This window comes from Notothenia rossii (genome assembly GCF_949606895.1).
Source record: "Notothenia rossii genome assembly, chromosome: 3".
Classification (NCBI taxonomy): domain Eukaryota; kingdom Metazoa; phylum Chordata; class Actinopteri; order Perciformes; family Nototheniidae; genus Notothenia; species Notothenia rossii.
This window is the reverse complement of record NC_136901.1, coordinates 66,324,473-66,341,833: the sequence shown is the minus strand read 5'-3', so window position 1 is coordinate 66,341,833 and position 17,361 is coordinate 66,324,473. Positions and strand designations below refer to the sequence as shown.

The window sequence follows — 17,361 nt, the reverse complement described above, 5'->3', positions numbered from 1 at the left end:
CCCAAGACACATTAAACGTGTGAACATGGTGTATGAAAGGACTCCTTTTCACATACTGTATGTTATTGAGGAGCACTTGTATCTCATGTATCCTGCTCTGGCTTTTTGTTAAAAACACTGCAACACTTTCCCCCATGTGCTAGCTGTCATGTGAACATCCCATCAGGCCTGTAACAGGTTTGTGAATTTTGCTGTGAGTGAAAAAGTCACGGTGTGTAAATGTCAAAGGTTATCGATATCTCATGGTAGTTCTCATGAGCTATGGATAGTTCTCATAAAACCCTGATGTGCACAATACTCAGTAGAGTGAGTCCACTTGGATTAAAAAGGTATTCTGGTCCAAGAACTGACTGAACTCCAGTGTTATTATTTTGATCCGGGAAATGACGTCTTAGTCGTTGTCTGTACATAATAATGCGCAGAGAAACGCAAGTGCTGTTGATCTCGTAGAGTGCTCGCCTTGACCAATTTACCAATTGAACATCCTCCAGGGTTTGATCTCTATTATAATCTTCAATCTCAAGCCCCAAACGTTTTACTCTTGCCCCACAGCTGCACGACTGTTATCTGATTTTCCTATAGTTTTTTCCACCAGATGAGAAAGAGGAAGCTGGGATATTGATAGCGAGGTTGCACGCAGGGATGTGTCAGTGTGTCTTATAAAAATATGTTTACATGTGTATTTGTGTGTGTTACCATCACATAGAGTGTGGGGATTATTATTATTTGTCTATGTACATTAATACAATGATGCACAGCATGCATTTTAGCTAAGACACAAATAGAGTTGTGCAGTGATGAGGTATTTTTGTAGGCCGACCTGGAAGTTAGCATTGCAAGGGCTCCTTCAACTGAAAGCAATGGGATGTTTCCATTGGATTTTAGAATATAGAAGAACATAAGATCTGAGGTTTGTTCAGCAGGATAATCTCTATATATTAACACAATTTAATAATACTTGAAGCGTAAATAAAATTGCCAGACGTCAATAAATGAAGCAATGCTAGAAACTAATATAGATTGGTCGAATGACGTCACCGCTAAACTGGAGGCGGCCAATGTTTAGCGTGAAGACATTTAGTAGTCTCATGAGCGACTTGTTAGCAACTGCCATTTCTAAGACAGGTAAAAGCTTCACACTGACATATTTTATGTTGTTATTAAAAAGGGAAAATCTTTTAAGCTTGTATTAAACCTTATTTCAGGAATATAAGCAAAAATAACTTAGAAAAACAATTGACTTTGTGACAAGGGAGCCCAGAAAGGCCAACATGCTAACCCATTTCTAGGATTAGGACACATTTCTCCACCACTCTATTGGGATCTTCATTTCAAATATAAAAACATAAAGTGCTTTTGAGCCCGTTCAATGTTGAGCTGAGTTAAACACTTTTCTGCTCTAGGGTTACACTTTTGATGTGGTTGTACTCTGTCTTATATCAGTGGTTGCTGAGCCGTATTGAAGCAATACACTGGGGGGATGTACAGAAATAACCACATTAAAAGACTCCATGCTGGAAAGCAGCTCAATGGAGTACAGATACAGGACGTCTCGCTGATATTGAACTGAGCTGCTGGCTCACAGCCTTTCACTTAAATGCAGAGGAAGTGGCGCTGGCTGGGACACACAGGGCCATTGTAAAGTCACCACTAGGAACAGCAATTCATCAGGAAAAGTCCGTGTAGTCGCTGGCCCCGCCCCCAACATCCTCTCCTCTGTGGAGCGTTAAGTCAGCCAACAAACTTCAAGGAAAAAACTCTAAACACATTCCCAGTCTGTTGACACTATGGCGGAATAACGCCACGGTTTAATTTACCACGCGAACAGGTTGTCATTATCTATGACCTGACTTCCGCTTTGAAGGAGTCTGATTTAAAGTGAAACAACAAACTGTTGCCGATGCGGATTTGACCGACTACTGGATGATGAGGCTGGCGGACCTCAGCGCGCCTTTAACCGCTGATTTACAAATCTCACAGAGACGATGTGGAAAGAGGAATATGATGATCACTTCGACTTTTTGCTCCAAATGCTGTAAGTTAAATATTTCTACAGATAGGGAATTTTTCTAAGAATTCACGTCCAAATGGGTGGGAACATTGACATTATGCTGCGTGGCAAAATGGAAATAGTGAGGAGGCTGCACTGTAACTTTACTCTGCCAAAATATCACTGGAGCACTTCTTTAATATTTCTGAAGGGACTTGCATATGAAACTACAATCAAATGTAAAGTGACTTCAACGTAACAAAAATGTCATGTGGTATTCCTTGGGGGACTTAAAGTGCATAACTACTAACCAATAGGATTTAGAGACTGTAGCTTGAATTTACCATACATTTACATTGTATCTTATTCAGAATTTGTCATTTAAAATAGATAGAAGTAAGGCAACAGATATGAGATTGATAAAGTTACAATTGTATATTAATGATAGTGCTGCAACTGTATTATTTTCAAGATCAACAAATCAGTGCCTTTTATGATGAATCAATGAATCAAAGGTAAATGAAAGTTGACAAGTTCCCAAAGCTTAAGGCAAGGTTTTTAAATTGCTAATATCCCACCAACAGTCCAAACACCAAATATGTTATGTCCTGAGCTACTGGAACCACTACTGTACACTTTGTGATATTGAATCGATTGTGAAGATGGATGCTGATGACATTTTGGGCAGCTACAGTTATATTGAAGGATTATTGTTTAGCATGTTTGAAGGCTGTCTAATTGCTTAAAACTGTTAGTTTCATGCCTGACTTGTACTCTGAACTGTGCCCAGCGTTTAAAAAAAAATCAATATGAGCGACTTTTTACCTCTATGTTATGGCCTTGGGTTAAACAATGTCAATAATAAAGTAAAAAACAAAGTGTAGAAGTAACTTGGATACACGGTGGCCACTTATTTTTTTGTTGTTTTTTTTGTCCTGGCTTCTTTGACATTCAAGAGTCCAATATTACTCCACTTTTTTTTTGCAGAGATTGTATCTAACCCCAGTAGGTTTCCTGTCTAACACACACTCGTGTGTGTGTTCCTATAACATGTCTACCGCAGTTGATACCACCAATGATATAAATGAAAAGGAAAGAAAAGCCGGTGAAATAACAGAATTTCATAATCCATTTAATCCCATAATATTCACCCTGACGGAAGATGCTACTCGGACCCTCCCAACACACACACATCTCACACGCAGACACACCTTGTAGGTGTGGGTTCGGGAGTTGCAGAGCCAAAGAGATTAGCATGTGAGTCACTGGCATGCTCCATCATGCTCTCTATCTCTGACACACTGGCAGACTGAGTGGCGGTCACAGTGGATGAATATGTGTGGCCTGGGGATACAGACTTGTGTGCCTTTAGATAGACAAACAGGTTGACTGTGAGCCACTTGGCCCTCTGTGACGCCGAGTGTCTTGGCATAAAGGCCCGCTCTAGATATCTGACACTTCATATTGTGTCTCTTTCTTTCTCTGTTATTTTGTGTGTGTGTGTGTGTGTGTGTGTGTGTGTGTGTGTGTGTGTGTGTGTGTGTGTGTGTGTGTGTGTGTGTGTGTGTGTGTGTGTGTGTGTGTGTGTGTGTGTGTGTGTGTGTGTGTGTGTGTGTGTGTGTGTGTGTGTGTGTGTGTGTGTGTGTTGGCTCTATTATTGCCAGACAGCAGAGCAGTCAATCGGTGGAGCCTAGCATCATTTTATCCCCATGACTGATACGATGCTTTGAATGATTTATGAGTCTGGTGAATTAATATGGTCAGACAACCAAAAGTAATTTCACTGCAAACACCGGCCGAGATATTGTTTTGATGGTTTTCCACTGGTTCTTTTTTTCATGCGAGTCCATATCTATGTGTGTTTATGTCTTTGTGAAATATGTATGTATTTGCATCCACACCATTTTTCAATTTTCAACAGCTTTTCTCGGTCTCAAAGGGGTTCCTGCTTTCTGACTTTCCCAGGTCAGGTGGAATATCTTGTGCATTGAGTAGAATCTGGGTCTATCCCTGTTGGACATGTCCAGAATACATACAGAGGGAGTCGTAAAGGGATGGTTTTCATTTTGTCAGCCATTTCTATTTATTTTGACTTAAAATTGTGACAAATGTCCCTGTTATTTATTCATTTTTATTATCATATTTTAATAAAAAAACTGGAATATTTCAGTCTAGTTTTATTTAAAAAAGCTGTTGACATTTCAAAATGTTGTAGTCATCCGATTATATTTAATGTTTTGGTGGATCCAGACTAGCCTAAATATTAAAAAATGTCTCCTACGCCCTGTTCTTATTCAATTGAACCTAAAGTAATTAACATGTCGCACAGGAAATGAAAATGCTGCATTAGCAAAAAAAATCAAGTCATCTGCTCTTTTCTTTCAATGAAAACAAAATATATTTTATAAAGTTCTAATTTAAAACTACATTTCAGAATATCTTTCTATTTAAATAATCACAGTAAGTGATTATTTTCGTTCGATGTGCTATCGTCATTGTCTAAGTCATGGAAAAAATGTTGTTGACGTAAATAACTGGTCATAGTTTTCATTCAATTAACGCGGTACAGAATCATTTCATTTAAATCCATCAACTGGCTTCTTGTCGGTTCTCCTCCTTTCCGGATATACAAACTCCCCGCCCTGTCCCTAAGGATGAGCACGGGCACCCTGCAAACCAAACTGCTTTCACCGACTGTATCTGCAATCTTATTGTCATTCTTGGCAGTGATGCTCTGCCACGATAAGGTCGAAAGCAGTTTGTGTGACTCGTTGATGTTTTCCCGTGACCCTGGTAGCTGTGTTGTTGCGGGGATGGGGAGGCTCCTTGTAGCTTCTCCCAAGGCAAATGTGTCCAAGGTCAGGGGCCAGATGAAGAGTGATGTTGAGGGCCTAATGAATCAGGGAAGACAGGCAGTGTGACCTTGCCTGGAGCAGGGAAATCAGGGATGTCGGCTTTGGTCTACAGTGTGCAGTCAGCCTTTCAACATGTGAAGACAGAAAGACTGTCTCCTGACGCTGTTTGTTGTTAGTGCTTATTTGTCAGTCTTTTTTTTCCCTGATGGCCCTTTGTACCCGTTAAAACTGTTGTCTCCTAGCACAGGACACTTGGCTTCCGCTGTATCCACGGTAACCAGCAAATCCCCTAACAACAGCGCGTAATGTATTGAATTTGTGAGCGTAATGCAATTGGGCTGATCTGATTATGCAAAGAAACGTCTGAATCATCTGGCCACAATGCTGACGGTGCCACGCAGATGCACACGCAGACAGGAAATGAGGAAATGCCGTTTGGACTGATGGAGGTTAATGTGTCTTTCCAAAGAAATAAAACACCACAATTCACTGTTTCCTGCTGATTTATCAAATACAACAATAGAGGGCAGTTTGTGTGTTTCTTTCAGCATGGATAATATGAAATGTCCTGCTTGCCTGTAGGGGTTGTTTTCACTTGTAATCAAAAAACTATCCCATCAGCAATGCGTGTTTAAAGTACTATAAAAGGCTAATTAACTTCCGACTGGTAGGCTCTTGGGTCTAACAAAGCAGTGCACTGCAGTACAGTGGACCAAACTCAATATCTTAATCAAACTACCTCACTAAGTCATAAATAAATAAGTATGGCACTAATGAATACTGTGCATTGATTCTGACACTAACAGTTATACCTTGGCCTGATGAGTTCATCAAACTGAGTCCCTGAGCAAGACTCTGCATTGAAGTCAGCAGGAATGGCCCTATTTCTATATGTTGAAAGTATACCATCTAACATTTCTGCATTTAAATGTCTGAATATGACTAGACTATGTTATATATTTGTTGAGGTATCTACTGACCTATATCTTTCCAAAAAAATTTTTAAGTACAGAGATCTGTAGTTTTCATCAGGGTAATTTGTCGGTTTTATTTAGTCTCCTGTAATGGCGTTGTATTTCTAGGCCCTACTCTTCTTTTTGGGTTTTTCTTTTCCTGTAGTATGTTATATAGGTTTTTGTGCATGTAAATGTTTCTCACACACTCCCCCCCCCCCCCCCCCCCCCTGCCTGAATCGCCTCCATTGGACTCCTTTGTTTAATTCTGTAACATAGTGACATCTAGGGCTGCTCGATTATGGCAAAAATCATAATCTCGATTATTTGGGTCAATAATTGTAATTGCGATTATTAAATGTGATTATTCATTGACTTTGAAAACTTCCATTTATTGGAGAAAAAAACATGAACAGTATGTTTTTAACAGTTGATTACCATGAACTTTAGGTATAATTCAAGTGAAAAACCAAAAATAAATACAAATATTATTATTATAAAAAAAATAAGTAATAATAATAATACAACAATAATCGTTTTATTTCGATTACGTTGTTTTCGTAATCGTTGCAAGCCGTAATCGCGATTAAAATGCAATTAATTGAGCAGCCCTAGTGACATCACTATGTAACACTTGCGCTTCTATTTGCTAGCACTCCAACTAATTGTACGTGATAGGCTAAGGGGCAGGACATCTCTAAACGGTTGACCAATCACAACAGAGCCGTCTAGCTAACCAATCAGAGAAGACTGGGCTCTGGTTTCAGACAGAGGGGGAAAAGAGGTGCTGCAGCACAGGCAGTATGAGAAAAATAAAGAGCTTTTTGAACATTAAAGCAGGGAGACATGTCACAGTAGAGGAACAAAATACAATTATGAACCTGAAAACGAGCAGATGTCCTCTCCAGTACGTCAGTCTTGTGGTTGTCTATCAGAAGCTGTAATTAGGTTTTAAGACACATTTTTCCAATACCTTATTTAGATCTTACACTTTAATTAATTCAACATTTCTAACATCTGGTCAGGTAGTTATGGAGAGGAGTAGATATCTGATGATTTTCTGGCTTCCTGTAAAAACTGAAATGATGGACAATGAGGGAGTCCTTACCAGGAGAAGCTCACTGCAATTATAAAACTCCCATGATCCCGCTAGCAACCCAAATCCTTCTTTTGTCATTGTTTTGAATGAGACACCAGCAGTGGCAAAACCCGACATATTGTAGTCTTCTTTTCTCCAAGGTGGAGTCAGTTGTGCTTCTTTATACTCCGTAACATTGCATTTTCTTTTAGTTGTGTGTTTTTACATACACATGGATCAGAGTAATTAGAAAGTTTTGTGACGTTGAACAGAGCCTGAGAGGAAGCTGGTTTCAAAATGGTCACTAATAGCTAACAATTCAGTAGGCTATATTTAACTCTTCAACGCAGTTCAGTTTGAGACAATGCTATATTAGAATGTCAAACGACTCTTAACGCCCAACACGGTACATAGTGTTCAAGAACATGTCTTACATACAGCCAAGACATTACTTGGCAATAAACAAGCTGCGTGTTCACTCTCGTGTCTTCAACAGCTTGGCAACTCTAAATGTTTCGAAGCCTTAACTACTCCTGCAGGGGTCGTTGAGTACATTCTTTTTTAGGGAACACCCAACTTAATAGTCCCACAGATACACCCATTCACAGCTGGGACAGACAATGAGCATGAGATGGACACTACTTGTTCAGATCGTTTTTTTGCTCAAGGTCAAGTTGATGGGAGAGGCCACAGAGATCAGTATTTGTTCACATTATGAATGAAAAGCTCACTTTCAGGCTACGTGTGCCTAGAAATATAGAAATAGAAGTATCATTGAGGTTTTAGTTTTCTCATTACAGCACTTAAATTCTAATGATGCGAGAGGTTAACGGCTTAAGATTAGTGGAGCTTTTTAGATGAGATTGGGGCAGGTGAAAGCTTCTTCTGCATTATAATCAGCCTTTAGATTTGCTACACTAAAGTAGGACATTAAGTGGCAGGGAAACTGGGTCAGTGTCGTAAAAGACACTTAAACCTCATACGACTTTTCTTAGCGTATATATGCAAACATATGTTGATATAATGAGTTTCTTGTTTTAAGTGAGTGGGCGTGTAACGACCTATGGTAACGACGGACATGGGCCTCATTCATTAACCCGGGCACCTGCTTGTGTGTGTGTTTGTGTGTCCTCTCCTGCAGCGATGCCAACCTCACAGACGTGCTGTCGGACTCAGAGGAGTGCGATCTGGGCAGTCTGGAGCGTTTGGAGCGCGGCAGCACCGACACTCTGGCCAATGGATGCCGAGCCGACTGTGAGGCCGCCAAGAGGCTCGCCAAACGCCTCTACCACCTCGAGGGCTTCAAACGCTGCGACGTGGCCAGACACCTGGGCAAGAAGTGAGCGCTCCTCATAAACCTTAACACATGTGCAACGGCAAATACCAGAAACAGAGCAAAACATGTTTACATAGCTGCATATGTTCAGTATCAGTGTATGGATGAACAGTGGTGGTGAAAAATCATGCATTCAAAATGTAACTATTACAGATCTCCATATTGATACCAGTAAACCCTAAGGGAAATAATATCAGCAAAGTTTACTTCAAGGAAAAATGATCAGTATTACATTTTTATATACATATCTAATAATATTCAGTTTTAATCACTAAGGAATTAAGACATTTAAATGTATTTAATTTTACTTCAGTAAAAAAATGGTCTGGAGGGGAAGTTATATAATAAATAATACCAGCATGTAAACATTTCTTAAACTAACTAACACATCTTTTTGCATAACTATTAATGTTTTCCATATTGATCCCAGCTAAACTTAAATAAAAATACATAAATATTATTAGCTACTTACATTTTAAGCATCTCAAGTAAACATACTAAGTATTTATTTATTGTAAAAATATTATATCATTCTCTTTCTATCACAAATTAATAAATATTAGAGTATTTTAATGTTGTAGTTTGTCTATGTGAAGTACTTTGTACACTATTAGGTAAGTTGGTGGTAGAATACTGCATCATATCATATAATATATAAGTATATGTGCTTTTTGAAGAAAATTGACAATGTCAAAAAAGTTAAAAACACAATATTCCCTCTGATATCTTGAGAAGTCAAAGTATAAATTAGCATTATATGGAAATACTAAGTTAAAGGATAAGTCCCTAAAAATAGTATTTAAGTTCATTTGTTCAGTAAATGTACTTAGTTACATTCCACCACTGGAAGAGACGATCATATGAAGCGGTTGCTCCAAATTGTGTTGTTTTTGTAAAGTAATCAGACACATCTGCTCTAGTTTCTCTATTCTCTAATACAGCAGAATTAAGCAAACCTTTTATACTTGTGATGTGCTGACGCTCCCTTCCATCCTCGACTTACTCTCCGCAGTAACGAGTTCAGCCAGTTGGTGGCGTCAGAGTACCTGAGCTTCTTTGATTTCTCCGGCCTGTCCCTGGATCGAGCCCTGAGGTAATGCACAGTCAGCACGAGGAAGTGATGAGTGTGTGATGTAAACGTCCATATACATGAGCGTGTGTGTACTCTCTCCTTCATAGGGCATCAGCCTCGTGCTAATCAAGCTGTCGTGTTGAGTACGGTGAGCCAGTGCAGCTGACAGCAGCAGAGTTCATCCGAGCTCTCATACCTGTCTCAAACTGCTGCCTGTTCACTCAAGAGGCCCCCAGTGCTCTTCAGACACATTAGCAGACGCTTGTTAGAAATACCAGTTTACATAAAAGTCCTGCATTCATTTGCACTTGGATCTTAGATTAGAATAAGATCTATCCTTTTCCCCATCAGATCTTCACACTAAAGTCAGCCATAATAACATTTGATAAAACAGGAAATATTCTTGTTGACAGTTCATTATAATATGCAACACAGCAAATGGTTTAATGAAGGTAACTGTGGTAGCCGTCTGCACAACAATTATGTCCATCAGTGTTCTTTCTAGCAGCTTTATTTGAAATGTGCAGCCGTATGTCGGGCTGTAACTAAACGTCATGTGTGTTAACAGTGAATTGATCATTTAATCATCAAATGTAAGAAGGCAAATATTTGGCAATTATTCTTGAAAAATTACTGAACTGATTAATGATTGTAAAAATAATATCAGCCTATGACATCTCTAAGTGGTTGACCATCACAACAGAGCTGTCCAGCTAACCAATCAAAGCAGACTGGGCTCTGGTTTCAGACAGAGGGTGAAAAGAGGTGCTGCAGCACAGGCAGTATGAGAAAAATAAAGACCTTTCTGAACATTAGAGCATGGAGACATGCATGAAATGAAATGAAATGATGTTGATTTTATCATACAGTTATAATATCAAATATATTTATTATGCATTTCAAAGGTTCAGAACACAGACACACATATACTTTTAGGCTAGAAAACTCTTTATAAATGATGATATACTACAGAATACATCCAATCCAATCCAAAGGTTTTTATATAGCACATTTCAAAACAACAGAGTTGTCCAAAGTGCTGTACATCAATTAATACATCAAAAGATACGTGATTACTCAAAGTTTTAAATAGCAGGTTTGAATGTAGTTTTTGTTATAGTAAAATGTTAACCTGTTTCCAACCAATCTGTCAGTTGTGCTCCACAAATGATTGTAACTGGCAGAAGCGAGAAAATGCTATATTTCTGTAGTGATGATGTGATTTATTAGGAAACATGTGACCCCCTGTTGACCTCGTGGTGTCATTTGTGGGCGACAGGAACTTCTTAAAGGCATTCCCCCTGATGGGAGAGACCCAGGAGAGAGAGCGGATCCTTGTGCATTTCTCCAGACGCTTCTGCAACTGCAACCCTCAGACGCTCTCCTCTGAAGGTCACAGACAACAGGAGGCTGACTGGGATGATGAAGATGATGGTATGTGGAGCAATATTGATGATTCACTTCACCAAAAATATGTATTTCATACGTTTATGTCCCCTAAAAAGTGGTAGCCTCCAGCGCAAAGCAGAGAGTGAGAGTTCTCATTAGCATAATACAATGTTTGACAGCAAACAAGGTAAAGTGTACCGTTTTTGGATGTTTAAACACGCTTTTTGCCACGTCTACCTAAATAATATTGTATGCTTCATAACCATCAACACTTTTTTAAGACCACTGTAAGCTAACCTGCTAACCAACAAAATAAACTAATAAAAGATGCTAATGAACTTAATTTTAGCATAAAATAAACATTATTAAACAAATTGATTTCAGGAGAGATCAAGCAGCAGATACAAAAACAGAGACATACTAGAATATATATTTTTTAAATATGTACATTTCTCCATGTCAATAAATATGTATTATTTATTATATATTCATGCATTAAATGCTATAACATTTCATTAAAAAAGATATTCTAATATCAAGTTTAGTTTGTGCCAAATGTTTTTCACATAGCCAAGTATTTGTTCTACTTATTTAAAAAAACATGTCTGTGTGGGAAGTTATATAATAAAAGTAATAACAGATGTACAAAATCTCACACTATAAGAAACACATTGATTTAGCATTACTATAATTACAGCTCTCCATAACGGTCCCAACTAAACAAACTCCTGACTTCAGCACATTGGCACTACAGCGTTATTGCTTATAATACTGACTCAGATTAGACACAAATGATTTTAGCATGCATGGCATTTACGCAGCTCTGCAGATGTGTGTGTGAGCATGACATTTAGCTGACCTTGTGTATTGTGCTGTTTGCAGATGGAGCTCACACATTAACCTGCGCCCTCATGCTACTCAACACCGATCTACACGGACATGTATGTACTCCACTTCTCTATCTTACTGATTCTACAGGATTCCCCTTCCTCTGATCTTCCTGCAAAACAAAAGTATAAAGACTCCGTGTTTGATCATCAGCGTGACTTCTTCCTCTCTATGTCTTTCTCTCTACTCTTCTTGTCTCTCCTGCGCGGCCTACTTTCTGACCTGTTTCTGTCTCTCCTCTCCTCCAAGTCTGTTCTCTTCTACACTGAGTGCTTTGCGTAACACGATCAGTATCACCACTCCTGTGTTTTGCTTTTTCCTCAACCCTCCTGCTCAGCTCCAGTCCCCGCCACTAACTAATATCCTTTCTCTCTTCTCAATTTCCTTTTCCTCCCTTTCAAATCCTTCCCCTGCTAACCAAATATGGCCCCCTGGTCTCTCTCCACCCCCGCAGGTGGTAAGTACATTTATAGAACTAACACTCTAGGTCTCATCTCGAAAACTATCAATAGAGTTTAAGTCATGATTCAATTGGTGTCTCATAGTAGAGGATGCTCACATACGGATATACTATTTTAATCATTGGTGTGCTGTGACAAAGACAAATAATCGGTTGCTTGGGTAATGTTTAGAGAAATAGTCAGTTACTTTATTTATTTTTTTCTTGTATTTTATTCCATTGGATCTTACTCTATTTCATTTGTGTTTTACTTTTTATCTTGTAACTGTATTCAAATATTTTATTACCATTTTTTTGAAATATCTTTCTACATTGTCATTCACATATGTTGATCTGTGAAGTCCACTGAGACACATTTGCTCTGTGAATAACGTTTGATTTGATTCAAATGATTTAATAATTATAATTATTCAAATGTAATTTTGAATTTGAATGGAATGGCTCTAAAGTTTAAACTATACCCAGTTGCTCTTTCGACAGATATTTTTAAATAATGGAGGATAATAAAATGTGTCTCCTGTTCCATCCTATCCTTGGTGTTTTTCCTAGCAAAGGAGCCAGCCTGTCTGTAACGTGGCCTCCTCAGAGGAAAATGTGAATTAAAAGCCAAAATCCTTTTTTCCTATTTTTTGTGTTGCAACAGCAGTGAGTCAAAGCAGTTGTGTTCCCTGTCTGTTCTCTTTAGATAGCGGGCTTTATTCAAGCAGAACCGGGCAATATGCAATCACTTCTCTATATGTTCAATTACCATTGATATATCATTATTAAAGGTTAAATGAAGAGAAAATGAATGAAAGCTGATGCACCATGAGGTCTAAAACCACTGCTGCTGCTAGTACCAGTAGCACCACACCGCCACCCTGTGGTGAGCTGCAAAACTGCATTCAAGTTGCTGCGGATAAAAGTGGTTCGCAAACATTAGCTTCTTTGGAAATTAAATATATATTTACCAACTTCTGTGGTGCTGAGCTAAACATTCTGTTTTAACGCCATAGACCTTTAACATCATTACTTTCATTCACTTTTTGAAAATATTTAGTATTTGCACCCTAAAAAGAATCATGACAAACATTGGCGGCTTAAATGGCACCTGAGTATTGTTCCCATTTATACCAAACACGCAAAATAAATAATATGTGAAATGTCATCCTAATCTTGTACCTGTTATCTGATATTCATCTCTCCTCAGAACATCGGGAAGAAGATGTCCTGCCCGCAGTTTATCAGTAATCTAGATGGCCTCAACAGTGGCAAAGACTACCCTAAAGACTTGTTAAAGGTACAGTTTCTTCTCAAAGACAAAAACACAGCTCCAACAAAAGCTTGATCTTTTTTAGTTTAAGCCTCAGAACTGAAGAACTTCTTCACATTCCTGTACTCAAGTAAAATATATTCTTTCCCTGCCTTGCCCACACAGATCTTGTATAACTCCATCAAGAATGAGAAGCTGGAGTGGGCAGTGTGAGTATTTAGCATTTTGTGTCCAAAAGGAAAAACATGCGTGGTATGCCCGTTTTTTAGGAAGTAAAGTACACTTGAATACGTGCTGCTCAGGTTTATGTGAATGGGTATTTGTGTGTGTGCAGGGAGGAGGAGGAGCTGAGGAAGAGTCTGTCGGAGCTGGTGGAGGAGCACTGCGAGGGCGGGAGCAAGCGTGTTGCCAGGGTAACGGACGGCCATAATCCTTTCATCGCCATCCCCGTTCAGCTTAACGCTGTCACCTACAAACACGGGGTGCTGACCCGCAAGAGCCACGCCGACATGGACGGCAAACGCAGTGAGTGATTTCTCACACACACACACACACACACACACACACACACACACACACACACACACACACACACACACACACACACACACACACACACACACACACACACACACACACACACACACATTCATATTTACGTGCTAATAAGTTATTGTAAAAGAAAATATCAAAGAAAAGTTATAATTGTTTTCGTTTTCTCCCTCTCAGCCCCGAGGGGTCGCCGCGGCTGGAAGAAGTTCTATGCGGTGCTGAAAGGGATGATCCTGTATCTCCAGAAGGTACCGCATTTCTGCCCTGTTACCATAGAAACACACATCCACCTGTGTGTGTGTGTGTGTGTGTGTGTGTGTGTGTGTGTGTGTGTGTGTGTGTGTGTGTGTGTGTGTGTGTGTGTGTGTGTGTGTGTGTGTGTGTGTGTGTGTGTGTGTGTGTGTGTGTGTGTGTGTGTGTGTGTGTGTGTGTGTGTGTGTGTGTGTGTGTGTGTGTGTGTGTTGGGGGTGTGTGTGTGGGTGTGGGACAGATAGAGCATTAAGGGAGGAAATTAGAGGCATGGCTGCTCTTCTGCCTGTTTGTCTCCCCCTGCTGGTAGGAAGGCTTTACTGACTACATGTCCAGCTACTAAATGTTATATTCTTCTTGTGTCTCCAGCAGTGTGGTTCTTTGAGCAGAGCTTTACTCCTTAGATTGAAATTGAATGAGTCAATTTAGAAAATGTTAAAGCACACATCAAGAGTATGTATCTGTCCACCTCAAATTCTGATATACTGTACATATGATATATTTTAGAGTAAATTGAAAATAATAATCAAATATATTTGATAGCAGACAATTGAAAAGTATGCATCTCTATCTGTCCAGCTTATTTTTTGCATTTGAAATTCTCGTAAATATGCTTTTTTTATTTTTGAGTAATTCTGCTATAATGCAAGTGTTTTTTTTTTTAGAGTAAATTGCCATATTGTTATTGCACTCACTTTTTTATGTATATTTATTTTCAAAATGTTTTCTTGCTTTTTAACTATTATAATAGTTTGTTTTTAAATAATTGTTCTATATTCACTCCTTTTTTAACGTCAATGCCGTTTATGCCTGTTTTTCTTCTCTGTTTTCGACCAAAGGATGAGTATAAGCCTGACGCAGACATTTCCGAGGTGGACCTGAAAAACGCCGTGCGGATCCACCACGCTTTGGCCACCCGTGCCACCGACTACAGCAAGAGAGCCAACGTGATGAAGCTCAAGACCTCCGACTGGAGAGTCTTCCTGCTGCACGCCTCGTGAGTCACCAAATCACAGTCTTCACAATACTCAAAATAAAAGAGGAATAAAATACAAATATTTGTGTAAACACAAGAGGTTGGAAAAGAATGTGCAATAAACAAAATGACATAAAGATATTTATACAAAAAAATAAGTCGAAGTAAATTCATATTTGATATGTTTTCATTACACTTCATATTAAAAATGAGCCTGCAAAATGGCGGTTTAAGACAAATTCTACAGTATTTTACTATTTGTATTTATATTTTTTTGCATGATTTTAATGTTTTGCCTGGTTTTAAGATCATGATGTAAGCTGTCCAACATAGTAGTAGTTAATATTAAGCAAATGAAGCTATAAGGTTTCTTCACTGATAGAAAGATATATATTACATACATAAGGCCCATTTGAATTCCCTCACATAATCACATATTTATATATCACGACTGTACACAGTTATATTCTACAATACAGTATTTCATTTCATTGGGTATATATTGTTGTTATTCCTGTAACTTATTGCACATTATGTCTATTGTACTATTTTATTTCAATATTTTAGGTTTTTTATGTTATATATTGTATGTTGCATTGTGGGAGCAGCCTGGGAGTAAAGATTTTCATTGCATAAACTATGCTGTATCTATTGTGCACATGACAAATAAAGAATCCTTTAGAATTTGGGCACTCAAATAAAAGCTGCTACATGTAGAGATGAGGACATCATTTTAAAATATTGTGTCATTTTGAACAATTGTCTATTTTCTGTCATTTTTCTTCCAGAACAATCTATGTTGACGAGGCAAACTAAGAGACATCAATGAGACAGTTTCTTATGCACTCGCCTGCTCTCTCCCCCTTCAGCACCCCCTCATCTTGCCTTTCTCCCTTTCAGGAGTGAGGAGGAGATGATGTCTTGGATCTTCAGGATAAACCTGGTGGCGGCGCTCTTCTCGGCTCCCGCCTTCCCCGCCGCCATCGGCTCCATGAAGAAATTCTGCCGGCCCATCCTACCGTCTTCATCCACCAGACTCAAACAGGTATACACACACACACACACACACACACACACACACACACACACACACACACACACACACACACACACACACACACACACACACACACACACACACACACACACACACACACACACACACACACTCTCAAATGGATAAATATCAGGATGGCTCTAAAAGCTTTTATTTCCCATTAGAGAAATAGATTAAAATACAGTTTACTACTGCAGCCTACACTATCCTACTGCATTAAAAGTCTCCACCCACGTCATTTTTTATATATATTCTATTTGTGTCTGCTTGCATCTGATTGGCTGTTTTTTTGTGCGTGCTGTGATTGGTGCAGGAGGAGCAGCTGTTGAGTCACGAGAACAAGATGAAGCAGATGAGCCTGGAGCTGGAGGAGCACCGGAAAAACTCAGTCGACCCCAAAAGCCGCGAGTGGGAGGAGTATCGGCTGAAAGAGCACTACCTCACGTACGAGGTACACGTCCCGTAAATTCCTCATTTTATTTTTCAACTTAAAGGGTTGACGGCCACTATCTGTTAGCTGTTTTCCTTTTCATGTCCTTTCCTATAGTATAGTATATCGTTTCAAATGTTGTATGTTTTTCATACTTGCAAAGATTTAGTTGGCACACATGAAATCTCATGATAACTTCAACAAATATATGGGTATTGTTTTGTAACTGTCAGTCCTTGTATTAACTTAAGGATGAATGCTAGAGGTGGATAGGTTCTTGTTAAGGGTATGCTAGGGTAACTAATAGATTATTTATTACGTTAAGGTAATTATTTTGAATTACATGTATTCTGTGAATTTATTTTTAAATATGCAATTTAGGAATTATCTAACGCTAACTTTTGGTGAAATTAGAAGGCAACTGATGAAAATAGACACAGTCTGTACAACTCATATGTGTTTTTAGGATATTTTCTATTGCTTAAGAAGAAATTAAACTGAAGCACATTAACCCAATCTCAAAATAACCAGCGCGTAGTTTCTCGCCTTAAGTCCTCAATCAAGCTGAATACTAAACAGAACCTTTATTTAATAAAGAACATATAAACAACAAATAAAGTCAGAAGTGAGGGGACTTTTAGTCTTATAGAATATAATATAATCGTTTAATGTCATTATACATGTACAATGAGATAAATGCTTCTCCCTTTCAAGGGTGCCATCAAAACAAAAAAATATCAGTACATAAGACATACGCAGCATACATACTTACGAATAAGGAATAAAGTGCAGCAATTATTTCTTCACAATATTCTTTCAATTAC

At 38.7% G+C, this 17,361-nt stretch overlaps 1 protein-coding gene across 2 annotated transcripts in view; it reads left to right on the top strand.

The window, feature by feature from the left end:
• Window positions 1-17,361, top strand: part of psd2 (pleckstrin and Sec7 domain containing 2) — a 47,223-nt gene that overhangs the window by 26,790 nt on the left and 3,072 nt on the right. The window contains exons 4-14 of one of the 2 annotated variants that reach the window (XM_079669062.1): window positions 8,018-8,215; window positions 9,225-9,305; window positions 10,564-10,718; window positions 11,556-11,614; window positions 13,211-13,300; window positions 13,439-13,482; window positions 13,608-13,798; window positions 14,003-14,073; window positions 14,914-15,071; window positions 15,951-16,095; window positions 16,421-16,558. In XM_079669062.1, the coding sequence (XP_079525188.1) occupies window positions 8,018-8,215; window positions 9,225-9,305; window positions 10,564-10,718; window positions 11,556-11,614; window positions 13,211-13,300; window positions 13,439-13,482; window positions 13,608-13,798; window positions 14,003-14,073; window positions 14,914-15,071; window positions 15,951-16,095; window positions 16,421-16,558 (1,330 nt within the window). Of the gene's footprint in view, window positions 1-8,017; window positions 8,216-9,224; window positions 9,306-10,563; window positions 10,719-11,555; window positions 11,617-13,209; window positions 13,301-13,438; window positions 13,483-13,607; window positions 13,799-14,002; window positions 14,074-14,913; window positions 15,072-15,838; window positions 16,096-16,420; window positions 16,559-17,361 lie in introns of those variants that run through there. The other variant, XM_079669063.1, reaches the window with a different exon arrangement.